Source organism: Nerophis lumbriciformis, linkage group LG37 (assembly GCF_033978685.3).
Source record: "Nerophis lumbriciformis linkage group LG37, RoL_Nlum_v2.1, whole genome shotgun sequence".
NCBI lineage: Eukaryota > Metazoa > Chordata > Actinopteri > Syngnathiformes > Syngnathidae > Nerophis > Nerophis lumbriciformis.
In genome coordinates, this window is record NC_084584.2 from 539,297 (window position 1) to 552,995 (window position 13,699).

The 13,699-nt window shown below is 42.1% G+C and overlaps 1 protein-coding gene across 2 annotated transcripts; it reads left to right on the forward strand.

Annotated features, from left to right (window-relative positions):
* Positions 1 to 2,865: 2,865 nt before the first annotated feature.
* Positions 2,866 to 7,667, forward strand: jtb (jumping translocation breakpoint). 2 transcript variants are annotated; one of them, XM_061931271.2, is made up of 6 exons: positions 2,866 to 3,013; positions 4,474 to 4,612; positions 6,401 to 6,441; positions 6,689 to 6,765; positions 6,832 to 6,911; positions 7,333 to 7,667. In XM_061931271.2, the coding sequence occupies exons 2-6, from the start codon at positions 4,524 to 4,526 to the stop codon at positions 7,487 to 7,489; spliced, it is 444 nt and encodes a 147-aa protein (XP_061787255.1). In that variant the 5' UTR covers positions 2,866 to 3,013; positions 4,474 to 4,523; the 3' UTR covers positions 7,490 to 7,667. The 2 variants fall into 2 exon arrangements, with proteins under 2 accessions (XP_061787255.1, XP_061787256.1); XM_061931272.2 differs by having other exon boundaries at positions 6,835 to 6,911.
* The last annotated feature ends 6,032 nt before the right edge of the window (positions 7,668 to 13,699 follow it).

The window sequence follows — 13,699 nt, forward strand, 5'->3', positions numbered from 1 at the left end:
TCTGGTTGAAGATGAAGTGTTCTAACTTCAGAATCAGGTTGAAGATGAAGTGTTCTAACTTCAGACTCAGGTTGAAGATGAAGTGTTCTCACTTCAGACTCAGGTTGAAGATGAAGTGTTCTAACTTCAGACTCAGGTTGAAGATGAAGTGTTCTAACTTCAGACTCAGGTTGAAGATGAAGTGTTCTAACTTGAGACTCAGGTTGAAGATGAAGTGTTCTAACTTCAGACTCTGGTTGAAGATGAAGTGTTCTAACTTCAGACTCAGGTTGAAGATGAAGTGTTCTAACTTCAGACTCAGGTTGAAGATGAAGTGTTCTAACTTCAGACTCAGGTTGAAGATGAAGTGTTCTAACTTCAGACTCAGGTTGAAGATGAAGTGTTCTAACTTCAGACTCAGGTTGAAGATGAAGTGTTCTAACTTCAGACTCAGGTTGAAGATGAAGTGTTCTAACTTCAGACTCAGGTTGAAGATGAAGTGTTCTCACTTCAGACTCTGGTTGAAGATGAAGTGTTCTAACTTCAGACTCAGGTTGAAGATGAAGTGTTCTCACTTCAGACTCAGGTTGAAGATGAAGTGTTCTAACTTCAGACTCAGGTTGAAGATGAAGTGTTCTCACTTCAGACTCAGATAAACGCAGATAACCGGTGACAAAATAGGAGTTATGATGTCCATGTTCTGATGCAACACTTTGTTTTGTGTAGAAATATGAAAATAAATGTGCCCAAAAATAGAATTTGTCAAAGTGCCTCTCACAGGAAGCCCCCGCGGTTATTCCATCCGCCACCAGCAGGGTTTGATTGATTGATTGAGACGTTTATTAGTAGGTTGCACAGTGAAGTACATATTCCGTACAATTGACCACTAAATGGTAACACCCCAATAAGTTTTTACACTTCTTTAAGTCGGGGTCCACTTAAATTGATACATGATACAGATATATACTATCATCATAATACAGTCATCACACAAGATAATCATCATCAGAGTATATACATTGAATTATTTACATTATTTACATTATTTACAATCCGGGGTGTGGGATATGGAGGGGGGTGAGGGGGTTAGGTTTGGTTGGTATCAACACTTCAGTCATCAACAATCAGCATCAACAATTGCATCATCAGAGAAATGGATATTGGAACAGTGTAGGACTGACTTGGTAGGATATGTACAGCAAGTAGTGGACATAGAGAGAGAGATCAGAAAGTATAAGAAAAAGTGTCTACATTTGATTGTTTGATTGTTTACATTTGATTATTTACAATCCGGGGAGGTGGGATGTGGAAGGGAGGGCGTTAGTTTAGGGTTGAAGTTGCCTGGAGGTGTTCTTTTATTGCGGTTTTGAAGGAGGATAGAGATGCCCTTTCTTTTACACCTGTTGGGAGTGCATTCCACATTGATGTGGCATAGAAGGAGAATGAGTTAAGACCTTTGTTAGATGGGAATCTGGGTTTAACGTGGTTAGTGGAGCTCCCCCTGGTGGTCATTTACGTTAAGGAAGTAGTTTGACATGTACTTGGGTATCAGGGAGGTGTAGCGGATTTTATAGACCAGGCTCAGTGCAAGTTGTTTTACTCTGTCCTCCACCCTGAGCCAGCCCACTTTGGAGAAGTGGGTAGGAGTGAGGTGGGATCTGGGGTGGAGGTCTAGAAGTAATCTGACTAGCTTGTTCTGGGATGTTTGGAGTCTAGATTTGAGGGATTTGGAGGTGCTAGGGTACCAGGGGTCGCCCGAGTGGGCCATTGTTCACTTTACCATCTTTGGAACCACGATTAACATGTAAATACATCTTTATTAACATGTAAATACATCTTTATTAACATGTAAATACATCTTGTTATTACTATTAAATATTAACATGTTACATATTGTTATTACTATTAAATATTAACAACATTGTCAGTTACCGATGCCATCAAGTTGGTGCAAAGGGAAATTACGGTAATTAAGGGGATGTTCCTAATGTTTTGTCCGCTGAGTCGGAAACCACAGCTGCCACTTCCGCTACAATGCGCGGAAAAAAGACGTCGCCGTATCGTTCACAATAAATACATCTACAATATATCGATCACAATAAATACATCCACAATATATCGTTCACAATAAATACATCCACAATACATCGATCACAATAAATGCATCCACAATATATCGATCACAATAAATACATCCACAATATATCGTTCACAATAAATACATCCACAATACATCGATCACAATAAATGCATCCACAATATATCGATCACAATAAATACATCCACAATATATCGATCACAATAAATACATCCACAATATATCGATCACAATAAATGCATCCACAATATATCGATCACAATAAATACATCCACAATATATCGTTCACAATAAATACATCCACAATATATCGATCACAATAAATACATCCACAATATATCGTTCACAATAAATACATCCACAATATATCGATCACAATAAATACATCCACAATATATCGATCACAATAAATACATCCACAATATATCGTTCACAATAAATACATCCACAATATATCGTTCACAATAAATACATCCACAATATATCGATCACAATAAATACATCCACAATATATTGATCACAATAAATACATCCGCAATATATCGATCACAATAAATACATCCACAATATATCGATCACAATAAATACATCCACAATATATCGATCACAATAAATGCATCCACAATATATCGATCACAATAAATACATCCACAATATATCGATCACAATAAATACGTCATTACCGAGCATTAATAATGACGAACAGCAGTTTTGCGTTATGTTTGTAACCCTGCCTTCTTTTTTTCATTTCCTGTGACATTTATTGTGAAAGGCTTGAAGCGGATATGGGCCATTTGGTCACGTGACTCGTGTCCGTGTGTCGCCTGGCTAAACGTTGGCACTTTCTTACAGTTGGCGCTGGAATGTGTTTCAAAGTTTGCAGGGAAACTACTTTACTGGAATGTTGATCACATGACGACGGCGCTAACAAGTGACGTAAGTATCAACGCGCACGCTAGCTGGATAACTCAGAGTATGTATGTGTTAGCAGGTTAACTCTGAGTATGTATGTGTTAGCAGGTTAACTCTGAGTATTAGCATGTATGTGTTAGCAGGTTAACTCTGAGTATTAACATGTATGTGTTAGCAGGTTAACTCTGAATATTAGCATGTATGTGTTAGCAGGTTAACTCTGAGCATTAGTATGTATGTGTTAGCAGGTTAACTCTGAGTATTAACATGTATGTGTTAGCAGGTTAACTCTGAGCATTAGCATGTATGTGTTAGCAGGTTAACTCTGAGTATTAACATGTATGTGTTAGCAGGTTAACTCTGAGTATTAACATGTATGTGTTAGCAGGTTAACTCTGAGTATTAACATGTATGTGTTAGCAGGTTAACTCTGAGCATTAACATGTATGTGTTAGCAGGTTAACTCTGAGCATTAGCATGTATGTGTTAGCAGGTTAACTCTGAGTATTAACATGTATGTGTTAGCAGGTTAACTCTGAGTATTAACATGTATGTGTTAGCAGGTTAACTCTGAGTATTAACATGTATGTGTTAGCAGGTTAACTCTGAGCATTAACATGTATGTGTTAGCAGGTTAACTCTGAGCATTAGCATGTATGTGTTAGCAGGTTAACTCTGAGTATTAGCATGTATGTGTTAGCAGGTTAACTCTGAGCATTAGCATGTATGTGTTAGCAGGTTAACTCTGAGTATTAACATGTATGTGTTAGCAGGTTAACTCTGAGTATTAACATGTATGTGTTAGCAGGTTAACTCTGAGTATTAACATGTATGTGTTAGCAGGTTAACTCTGAGTATTAACATGTATGTTTTAGCAGGTTAACCCTGAGTATTAGCATGTATGTGTTAGCAGGTTAACTCTGAGTATTAACATGTATGTGTTAGCAGGTTAACTCTGAGTATTAACATGTATGTGTTAGCAGGTTAACTCTGAGTATTAACATGTATGTGTTAGCAGGTTAACTCTGAGTATTAACATGTATGTGTTAGCAGGTTAACTCTGAGCATTAGCATGTATGTGTTAGCAGGTTAACTCTGAGTATTAGCATGTATGTGTTAGCAGGTTAACTCTGAGTATTAACATGTATGTGTTAGCAGGTTAACTCTGAGTATTAACATGTATGTGTTAGCAGGTTAACTCTGAGTATTAGCATGTATGTGTTAGCAGGTTAACCTAGCATTAGCATGTGTGTGTTAGCATGTTAACCTAGCATTGGCATGTATGTGTTAGCAGGTTAACCTAGCATTAGCATGTATGTGTTAGCAGGTTAACCTAGCATTAGCATGTGTGTGTTAGCATGTTAACCTAGCATTAGCATGTATGTGTTAGCAGGTTAACCTAGCATTAGCATGTATGTGTTAGCAGGCTAACCTAGCATTAGCATGTGGAAAGCCTTACCTTCTTGGTCCTGCTTGTGTTCCAGCCCCACCAGTGGTCCATGCAGTGAGCAGTGAGCAGTGAGCGTTGGCCCTGATGGAGAGCAGCTGGCGTGTGCCAGTGTTGTGTTGTCGTCCTCGCGTGTTGCTGCTACACACACTCTTCTGGTGCCTCGTGGCCCTCAGGTAGCCACAACAACAATAATGATGTTACACACAAAAACAATAATGATACACACAACAACAATAATGTTACACACAACAACAACAATAATGTTACACACAATGTGCCTTTCTGCTTGACTTCCGGGTTTGTGCTGATTGGTTGAGGTGATGTTGAGGTCATGTGATGTTGAGGTCATGTGATGTTGAGGTCATGTGATGTTGAGGTCATGTGATGTTGAGGTCATGTGATTGTGTATCAGAATCAGAATCGTTTCATTGCCATTGTTTGAGAACGGGTTCACAAACTAGGAATTGTTGGTGCAATGGTGCAACATAAAAGACATCTAACACAGAATAGAATAACATGAGCTGTAACTGAGCTATCACATCTTGTTCTAGACTTAGAAGGAGTTCTAGGGAGCTACTGTTAGGAGTTATTGTTCATGTGCCTGATGGCCGAGGGGAGAGAAGTGCTGAGGTGTGGGTCTGGATGGAGCGTAGTCTCCTGCCTGAGAGGAGAGGGGAGAATAGTTTGTGTCCAGGGTGAGAAGAGTCAGCTGTGATCCCACCTGGTCCTGGAGGAGAACAAGTCCTGGAGGGATGGGAGCTTGCAGCCAATCACCTTCTCAGCAGCACGTACCATGCGCTGCAGTCCATGCTTATCCTGGACTGTGGCGCCGGGGAACCACACGGTGATGGAGGAGGTGAGGATGGACTCCATGGTGGCTGAGTAAAACTGCACCAGCATCTCGGTCGGCACCTTCAGTTTCCTCAGCTACCGCAGGAAGTACATCCTCTGCTGGGCCTTCTTGATGAGGGAGCTGATGGTCGGCTCCCACTTGAGGTCCTGGGTGATGGTGGTGCCCAAGAAACGGAAGGAGTCCACAATGGAGACGAGGGTAGGAGAGTCAATCAGGGTGAGGGGGGATGGTGGGGCTGTGACTTTCCTGAAGTCCATGATCATCTCCACTGTTTTCTGGGCGTTCAGCTCCAGGTTGTTGAGGCTGCACCAGGACGCCAGCCGGTCCACCTCTCTCCTGTAGGCGGACTCATCGCCATCCGAGATGAGCCCGATGAGGGTGGTGTCATCCGCAATTTTGAGCAGCTTTACGGACTGGTGACTGGAGGTGCAGCAGTTTGTGTACAGGGAGAAGAGCCAGGGGGAGAGTACACAGCCCTGAGGAGTACCAGTGTTCGTGGTTCTACTGTCCGAGACAATCTTCCCCAGCCGCACGTGCTGTCTTCAGTCTGTCAGGGAGTCATTGATCCAACTGCAGAGGGAGTCGGGCACGCTGAGCTGGTAGAGCTTGTCTCGTAGCAGTCCAGGGAGGATGGTGTTGAAGGCAGAGCTGAAGTCCACAAACAGGATCCTAGCGTAGGTTCCTGGGGAGTCCAGATGCTCCAGGATGAAGTGGAGGGCCAGGTTCACTGCACTGTTGGCTCTGTAGGCGAACTGCAGTGGGTCCAGGAGGGGGGCGGTGATGTCCTTGAGGTGGGGCAGGACCAAGCGCTCAAAGGACTTCATGACCACAGACGTCAGCGCAACCGGCCTGTAGTCATTAAGTCCTGTGATCCGTGCTTTCTTGGGGACAGGGACAATGGTGGAGGTCTTAAAGCAGCATAGCTCCAGAGAGGTGTTAAAATGTCAGTGAAGACAGGAGCCAGCTGGTCCGCACAGTGTCTGAGAGTGGAGGGGGAGACACCATCCGGCTCGGGGGCCTTCCGCATATTCAGCTTGAAGAACTGCTGGCGTACATCCTCCTCTTGGATGGAGAGGGCCTATAAAGTCCTGCAATGTTCTTGTTTCAGGGTGTTTGGAGCCGCCCTGCTGGCTGAAGACAAGACTGCAGGTAAAACGCCTCTTGTGGTCTATGTTTTATGTCTATGTTCTTGTTCTATGGGTTATGTCTATATACTATGGTTTATGTCTATGTTCTTGTTCTATGGTTTATGTCTATGTCCTATGGTTTATGTCTATGTTCTTGTTCTATACTTTAAGTCTATGTTCTATGGTTTATGTCTATGTTCTATGGTTTATGTCTATGTTCTTGTTCTATGGTTTATGTGTGCTGTTGTGGTCTATGGTGTTGTGTGCAGCGGTGGTGGCCCCCTGCTGGCTGCTGGAGGAGTTTGTGGTGACCAGCGAGTGTTCTCAGTGTGGTGCCTTCCAGACGGTGAGGCTAGCTTAGCTTAGCTTAGCAGTTAGCATGTGATGTGATTGAGGTGTGTCATGTGATCAGAAGACGAGGGCGGCGTGCGGACACACAGGTTACGTGGAGCGCGTCAACTGTACCAAGTCCAACAAAGACGACTACAAGAGGTGAGCGCTCACTCTGACAGTCATTGTTGTATTCTTCTATTGTCACCACAGTCATTCTTGTATTGTCACCACAGTCATTGTTGTATTGTCACCACAGTCATTGTTGTATTGTCACCACAGTCATTGTTGTATTGTCTCCACAGTCATTGTTGTATTGTCTCCACAGTCGTTGTTGTATTGTCACCACAGTCATTGTTGTATTGTCACCACCGTCATTGTTGTATTGTCACCACAGTCATTGTTGTATTGTCTCCACAGTCATTGTTGTATTGTCTCCACAGTCATTGTTGTATTGTCACCACAATGATTGTTGTATTGTCACCACAGTCATTGTTGTATTGTCACCACAGTCATTGTTGTATTGTCACCACAGTCATTGTTGTATTGTCACCACAATGATTGTTGTATTGTTGTCCTCCAGCTGTCGCTCCACCGCCATGGAGGAACATCTCTTCTGGAAGTTTGAGGCGGCCATGTTGGCGGTGACGTCGCTCACAGCCATAGTTGTGGTCGCGCGCCAACGATGGCTCGATCGCCTCGCCTCAGAGAAAGTTCGCCGACAGATCGAGTCCATCTGAGAGCTTCAAGGCCATCCGTAAAAATCATAACTTTATTTCAAATCTTGTCAGCTGCTCATCACAACGGATAAAAAAAACTATTGTTGACATGACTGCAGTGTCCCGGTGTCTTTGAACGCAGCATCAGCTTGTTGTTTAGGTTGATGTTCGTCATAACAAATAAAACATGTTGACATTACCGCAACGTCCCAGTGTCTCTGAACGCAGCATTGGCTTGTCAAAACTCTTGGTGGTATGACTGTTGAACACAGCACCTGAACTGATGCACTGCAATATACCAGTGTCTTTGAACGCAGCACCAGCATGTTTGAACTGATGCTCCAAAACATGTTGACGTCACTGCAATATACCAGCGTCTTTGAACGCAGCACCAGCGTGTTTGAACTGATGCTCCAAAACATGTTGACGTCACTGCAATATACCAGTGTCTTTGAACGCAGCACCAGCATGTTTGAACTGATGCTCCAAAACATGTTGACGTCACTGCAATATACCAGCGTCTTTGAACGCAGCACCGGCATGTTTGAACTGATGCTCCAAAACATGTTGACGTCACTGCAATATACCAGTGTCTTTGAACGCAGCACCAGCGTGTTTGAACTGATGCTCCAACACATGTTGACGTCGCTGCAATATACCAGTGTCTTTGAACGCAGCACCAGCGTGTTTGAACTGATGCTCCAAAACATGTTGACATCACTGCAATACACCAGCGTCTTTGAACGCAGCACCAGCGTGTTTGAACTGATGCTCCAAAACATGTTGACGTCACTGCAATATACCAGTGTCTTTGAACGCAGCACCAGCATGTTTGAATTGATGCTCCAGAAGAACATGTTGACATCACTGCAATATCCCATTGTCTTTGAACGCATCAGCAGCTTGTTCAAATTGATGCTCATTTAAACTAATTAAAAGTGTTGGTGGTATGACTCAGCATCAGCTTTGTTTGAATTGATGCTCATTAAAACTAATTAAAAGTGTTGGTGGTATGACTCAGCATCAACTTGATTGAAGTGACGATCCAAAAGAACATGTTGACATCACTGTAATATCCCGGTATCTTTGAACGCGGCGTCAGCTTGTTCAACTTCATGCTTGACAAAACTATTAAAAACTGTACTGTACTGCACTATAGGCCTACTCAGTGGTCTAGTGGTTAGAGTGTCCGCCCTGAGATGGGTAGGTTGTGAGTTCAAACCCCGGCCGAGTCATACCAAAGACTATAAAAATGGGAGACATTACCTCCCTGCTTGGCACTCAGCATCAAGGGCTGGAATTGGGGGTTAAATCACCAAAAATGATTCCCGGGCGCGGCCACCGCTGCTGCCCACTGCTCCCCTCACCTCCCAGGGGGTGAACAAGGGTGATGGGTCAAATGCAGAGGACACATTTCACCACACTTAGTGTGTGTGTGACAATCATTGCTACTTTAACTTTAACTGTTGACATGGTTGGAATGTCAGTGTCTTCGAACGCAGCATCAACCTAAACTTAGGTTTTCATTTTATTCTATTTAAGTTCAAGTTGATGCTCATCAAAGCTGATAAAACTGTTGACGTCAATGGGATGTCGCAGTGCCTTTAAATGCAACATCAGCTTGTTGTTCAGGTTGATTCTTGTCAAAACTAAAATACTGTTGACATCACTGGAACGCACTTTGAACTTTGAACGCAGCATCAAGTTGTTGTTGAGGTACAAATTCGTCAAGATGGTAGTAAAACATGTTAATGACATGACTGCCAATGTCCCAGTGTCTTTGAACACAGCATAAACTAGCTCAAGTTGATGCTTCAAAACTAACAAGAACTCTTGACATCACTGGGATGTCCCAGTATCGTTGAATGCAGCATCAGTTTGTTTAAGTTGATGTTCGTCAAAATTAACAAAAACTGTTGATATAAATGCAATGTCCCAGGATCTCTGAATGCATCATCAGCTTGTTCACGTTAATGCTTGTCAAAACAAAACAAACAACTGTTGACATATCTGCAATGTCCCGGTGTCTTTGAATGCAGCGCCAGAATCAGAATCAGAAATACTTGAATAATCCCTGAGGGGAAATTAAGTTTTTCAGCACAAGCCCATTCAAGATCAGACAAACATTACAGGGAGACAGAACAGGATCAAACATTACAGGGAGACAGAACAGGATGATACATTACAGGGAGACAGAACAGGATCAGACATTACAGGGAGACAGAACAGGATCAAACATTACAGGGAGACAGAACAGGATCAAACATTACAGAGAGACAGAACAGGATGATACATTACAGGGAGACAGAACAGGATCAAACATTACAGGGAGACAGAACAGAATCAGACATTACAGGGAGACAGAACAGGATCAAACATTACAGGGAGACAGAACAGGATGATACATTACAGAGAGACAGAACAGGATCAAACATTACAGGGAGACAGAACAGGATCAGACATTACAGGGAGACAGAACAGGATCAAACATTACAGGGAGACAGAACAGGATCAAACATTACAGAGACAGAACAGGATGATACATTACAGGGAGACAGAACAGGATGATGCATTACAGAGAGACAGAACAGGATCAAACATTACAGGGAGACAGAACAGGATTAGACATTACAGGGAGACAGAACAGGATCAAACATTACAGGGAGACAGAACAGGATGATACATTACAGGGAGACAGAACAGGATCAGACATTACAGGGAGACAGAACAGGATCAAACATTACAGGGAGACAGAACAGGATCAAACATTACAGAGAGACAGAACAGGATGATACATTACAGGGAGACAGAACAGGATCAAACATTACAGCGAGACAGAACACAATCAGACATTACAGGGAGACAGAACAGGATCAAACATTACAGGGAGACAGAACAGGATGATACATTACAGAGAGACAGAACAGGATCAAACATTACAGGGAGACAGAACAGGATCAGACATTACAGGGAGACAGAACAGGATCAAACATTACAGGGAGACAGAACAGGATCAAACATTACAGAGACAGAACAGGATGATACATTACAGGGAGACAGAACAGGATGATGCATTACAGAGAGACAGAACAGGATCAAACATTACAGGGAGACAGAACAGGATTAGACATTACAGGGAGACAGAACAGGATCAAACATTACAGGGAGACAGAACAGGATCAAACATTACAGGGAGAAAGAACAGGATGATACATTACAGGGAGACAGAACAGGATCGCTGACGGGTCTGCCAACTTCCGGTGCCCTTACAAAAAAGGTGAGAAACAGGTCAGCGCTGGGGGGGGGGGGTTCGGAAACAAAAATATTCAGTCTAAGCCTGGGCTCCTGGAGAGGGGGTCCAGACTGAGGCCAAGGAAGAAGAAAAAACCTCATAGCCATAGCACACATAAACATGTGTGTAAGAGGGAAACATGAAAGAACACAAAGGACATTAAAGACATGAAAAGAGCAGAGCTGATGCAACCAGCTACTTCTACACACAGCTATGAACAAAAAGTAAAAGAAAGATATACACTGTGGTGACCTCTGCGCTGTTCCACGCCATGGTCTACTGGGGTGGAGGGAGCATGGCCAGAGACAGGAGCAGACCCAACAAAGCAACTAAGAGAGCAATATTAACTATATGTATTAAACATTCTTGTATTATCATTAAACACATTTAATTTATTAACAATATTAACTATATGTGTTAAACATGCTTGCATTATCTTTAAACACCTTTAACTTATTAACAATATTAACTATATGTGTTAAACATACTTGTATTATCATTAAACAACTTTAACTTGCTAACAATATGAACTATATGTGTTAAACATACTTGTATTATCATTAAACAACTTTAACTTGCTAACAATATGAACTATATGTATTAAACATACTTGCATTATCTTTAAACACCTTTAACTTATTAACAATATTAACTATATGTGTTAAACATGCTTGTATTATCATTAAACACCTTTAATGTATTAACAATATTAACTATATGTGTTAAACATGCTTGCATTATCATTAAACACCTTTAACTTGTTAACAAAAACATATATTTCATAAATAAGTAAATATAAATGATATATATATGAATGAGGTAGATCCCCACGACTTGATCAATTGAAAAGTAGCTCGCCTGCAGAAAAAGTGTGAGCACCCCTGGTCTAAGGAGACTGAGGTGTCTGACACCTGCTCATTCAGCCAAGACACTGTGAAGCTTGTCCAGTTCCGCAGTCCTGTCTCTTCATCCACATCTCCTCCAGTCTCTCCAAACTCTGCAGCCCTGTCTCTTCATCCACATCTCCTCCAGTCTCTCCAAACTCTGCAGTCCTGTCTAAGGCTGAAACGACGTGTCGACGTCATTGGTTACGTAAATACAGCAGACCATGTGAGCGGTGCGAGCGAGGGGAAAAAAGCATGGCAAAAGTGGTGAAAAGTGTGTGAGTATTTCAATAAAGGGCCTAATAATGTTGTTGTATGCACACTGTGTCTAATAATGTTGTTGTATGCACACTGTGTCTAATAATGTTGTTGTATGCAAAGCGTAAATGGCCTATCATAGCAGCACAACGGCTATGAAAGGACATTTGAAAAGAAAACACCCGACAGCGTTCTTGCCATCACCATCAACTAGTCAATCGTCCGCGTGAGTATACGTTGTCATCATTACACAAAAACATGAATGTGTCATTTGTATCTGCGTTGTAAATTCATAAACTAAAGCACCGTTTCGCTCTGAGAGGCGCGTTTGGCGTGCCTGTTCAGTGTTTACAAAGACGCTAACGTTAATTAGTTGTGCAAATACCTTTTACTACATTAACAGTTACATATACTATGTACAAATACCTTTTACTACATTAACAGTTACATATACTATGTACAAACCAACAATTCACTTTCACTTTAATCATACTATCATTGTTGTGTTATTAAACCAATTTCACAAGATAATGTGTGTAGTTTAATGAACCTTTTGTATTAAAGTAAGCTGTATTTGTGTATATTTAAAATGAAAGTGAAATGTTGTCTCTTATGTTGCAGCAAACGACAAAGCAGTGTCCAGGGTTTGTTCCCAAAGAGGCCTGGGACTGAATGCACACCCCAAGTGGGACTGAATGCACACCCCAAGTGGCCGCTGACCTGACTGATGGTGTCCTGGAAATGGAAATGGAAATGATGGTCATAGACATGAGGCCATTAAATATGGTAGAAGGGGAAGGCTTTCAAAAAATGATCAAAAGGTTTCACTCTGGCTACACATTAGCATCAAGAAGCCACTTTACTAAGCTTATGGAGCAAAAATACACAAAGAAAATGAATGAAGTCAAAGCAAAGTGCAAGGAAAACTGACACTCACAACTGATGCATGGACAAGTATGGCCACTGAAGCTTACCTTGGTGTCACCATTCACTTTGTTAATGATGAGTGGGAGCTTGCCTCAATTAACTTGACAACAATGCCCCTCAATGAAAAGCACACTGCAGAAAACATTGCCTCTTGGATTGAGGATGTTGTCAATAAGTTTGAAATAAACATAAAACTAGTACAAGCTGCAAATGTTGTTGCAGCTTTAAGAGTTCTTGAGGAAAGACATGGTGTTTCATCCCTCAGATGTGTTGGCCATACTCTACAGCTTGCTCTAAAGGACAACCACATCAGCAGAGCTTTAGGAGCAGCAAGAAGTTTGGTCGAGCACTTCAGAAAAAGTGAGCTATCCAGTACAAAACTAAAGGTTAAGCAAAAACAAATGGGTTCTCCAGACCACAGCCTCATACAAGATGTGTCTGTGAGATGGAACAGTTCCTTTTACATGATTAGTCGCCTGCTTGAGCAGAGGTGGCCAATAACAGCAACTCTGTCAGATCCGGAGGTCACTCAAAGAGGGAAGCATTTTCTGGATCTTAAGGCTGACCAGTGGAGCTTGCTTGAAGAACTTGAACAAGTTCTGAAACCTTTTGAATGTGCAACTGTGTACCTGAGTGGAGAATCTTATGTAACAGTTTCTGCTGTCCATCTGCTGGTCAAAGGGCTTCGGAAGGCTACACAAACTGCTTTTGAAAATGCATCAATCAAGTGTTTCCAGGTCACTGCTGCACGTGAGATAACATCCAGGTGGGAAGCCCAGACCACATTCAAAGATGATGGACGTGGATGGTGTGCAAATTAGCAGCTGCACCATTCAGGAAGCTGCAATTCCTGACTGCGGATGAGTGTTT

Bases quoted from the DNA above. Each gene is read 5' to 3' on its own strand.
- jtb (XM_061931271.2), top strand. From the start codon at position 4,524: ATGGAGAGCAGCTGGCGTGTGCCAGTGTTGTGTTGTCGTCCTCGCGTG. The intron at 6,766-6,831 runs GTGAGGCTAGCT...TCATGTGATCAG, and splicing joins AGTGTGGTGCCTTCCAGACG to AAGACGAGGGCGGCGTGCGG. The intron at 6,912-7,332 runs GTGAGCGCTCAC...GTTGTCCTCCAG, and splicing joins AACAAAGACGACTACAAGAG to CTGTCGCTCCACCGCCATGG.